General features: G+C 31.9%; 1 protein-coding gene across 1 annotated transcript in view; it reads left to right on the forward strand.

Moving 5' to 3' along the window:
- Positions 1–1,453: 1,453 nt before the first annotated feature.
- The window catches only part of LOC109587816 (uncharacterized), a 5,108-nt gene continuing 4,156 nt past the window's right edge, over positions 1,454–2,405 (forward strand). The window contains exons 1-4 of the mRNA XM_020004039.1: positions 1,454–1,720; positions 1,764–2,024; positions 2,071–2,141; positions 2,188–2,404. Coding sequence (XP_019859598.1) covers positions 1,823–2,024; positions 2,071–2,141; positions 2,188–2,404 — 490 coding nt within the window. The 5' untranslated portion in view covers positions 1,454–1,720; positions 1,764–1,822. The remainder of the gene's footprint in view (positions 1,721–1,763; positions 2,025–2,070; positions 2,142–2,187; position 2,405) is intronic.

Consider the following 2,405-nt stretch of genomic DNA (forward strand, 5'->3'; position numbering starts at 1 on the left):
TAACAAAAAAACAGGATATGAATAAAACTAGAGGCAAACATTATTGTAATAATGCAGTGACATGCACACAAAAGACAAACAAAATCCAATTATCATCATAGTCTGGTCCCGCCTCTTTGTTGCGCAGGGGTGGCACAGCCCCCACGCAATAAAGAGGCTGGACCAGACTACAGATCTCATTTATCACTATTATTTATTATTATTGTTACATGTCTAGTGTATGTAGCTGTGGCTGTGATTTGCTTCTATCAAAGCTTGTGGTTAACAGGAAAGCCCATACACCCATACATATTATACTGTGCAGTACTATATTATATTCTACACAGTGCTACATTTTCCTACCATGCGGTTATTGGAAGTTATATAATTATAGATCATCATCATCATTATAGAGCATAGTAAACAATTTCCTCACTAGTACATTATACCAGGGTGTTTGTGATAGCTGCAAGTAGAGGTGATACAGTACAATTAATATGAAACTAACAGTAAAAAGAGACAAGCAAGTATTGAGTTAAAACCACACTGTCATCAGTATAAGCTACAGAGAAACCAACCATACTAGATCTACATAAGTTGAACTTCTATTAAATTATTGTACATAAGTAACAGATATAAGCTATAATGGAAATGATACCTGTTTAAAAGTTTAAAAACATACAATAAACAATTTACATGTAACAGGTTTCATGTATAGTTTATTTACAGGTGAAACTCACTATAGTCTATAGTCTATAAACAATCAAGAGTGAACAATAATAATCAAACGTGCACTATTGTACCACTTTACTATTACTTTACATTTCTAATAAGTTACTAACTAGTTTTTATAAACCAAACAGGATATGTTTAAAAGTATTATACATGTATATAAAGATTATTGATAACAACGCACAGTTGGGATTAGAATTAATCCAGTTCATATTGGTATACTAGTAAAGATGATGATAGTGTTTGTGATATTTATCTACTTCAATGGTCTCCTTGTTAACTCTGAGAGTAACTACCTTCCCTTCCTTCATCCTACTGACTATTTAACAATCGGCAATACTTCTTATAGTGTTAATGTATCATTCCCGTCCACACTTGAATTTGGATCCTCTTGTTGGACTCGCCACGCTTGTTTCAACTATGCAATAGTGAGGATTGTATAACATGTATGACTATAATGAATGAACTTATATATTGTTTAGATTGAGATTTATGGATATATCTCTTTTGGTGGTAGCTTGTATATTATGCCATTATTAGACATTAATATAGACTTAACTGCTGGAAGAGGTGAAGTACGTTATGCTATTATAACTCCGACAACAAATCTTTCATTGTGCAATCAAGTCAATGATTACTTATCTAATTCAACTGGTAGTAGTGTATCTGTTGAATGGATACTGTGGGTCTATTGGTATGACCTATGTCCAAATACTGATAATATTTGTAACAATACTGAGGTTAATTAACAATATAACTTATATTAAATAATTTTTCTTGTAGTCTAATCATTTTCAGGCTGTAGTAGCTCATCAAAGTAATGCCACATATGCCGTGTTTGTATACAAGTGTGGACTCATAAACTGGATAGGTTTTATAGGTTTTGTGGGTATAATCTATGACTTTGGTAGCCATATTCATCCACTATCATCTACTTACAATGTTACTAACATAGACTGCTATGATGCAGTGTCAGGATGGACTAATATTGTATACAGACTAGATCAAGGTACTATTAATGGATGTAACATGCTCTTATAAAGGTTTATTAGTTATAGATAGGTTTGACTTCCTATCCATTACACCTCACAGTATTACAGTATCATGGGAAATGGGTATTCCAGTTATTAACAGTGTACTTACTCTGCATATCACTGATTCACTTCAAACAGTCAATGATACAATTACTGTTACTGGACATAATGCATATACCTATACTGATGGCAAAAATTTTTGTAATCTTTATACTTTCAAACTGGCTCTACCAAAAGCAAAAACCGATTGTAATAAAGACATAAAATTTATATTTACAGGTACAACTAAAGGGTAACTATTAATGTTCTCTAATTCAAAATATAGCATTGACACCAAAACCTGACAATGTATCTGCATTATACCTAACCAATGAAACAATAATCATGAGATTTCAAGTAAGAGCATTTGTACTATACACTATAAGATTGATTATATCACTAGATACTTCAGTGCTTTATAGATGAAGTGCAATTGATTCTGTTTGAAGCTAATAGACACATTAATACATTAGGTCCATTGGATATTAACAGTCTTCAATACATTGATGAGTTTTATATTATACACTGGAATATAAAGCTAAATGATCATTCATTGTATTACCTAACAGTATCAGCAATTGGTACATATGGAACTAGTAGCTCTAATGTAACAGAAATAAG

Source organism: Amphimedon queenslandica, unplaced genomic scaffold (assembly GCF_000090795.2).
Source record: "Amphimedon queenslandica unplaced genomic scaffold, v1.1 AMPQUscaffold_12438, whole genome shotgun sequence".
NCBI classification, from domain to species: Eukaryota; Metazoa; Porifera; class Demospongiae; order Haplosclerida; family Niphatidae; genus Amphimedon; species Amphimedon queenslandica.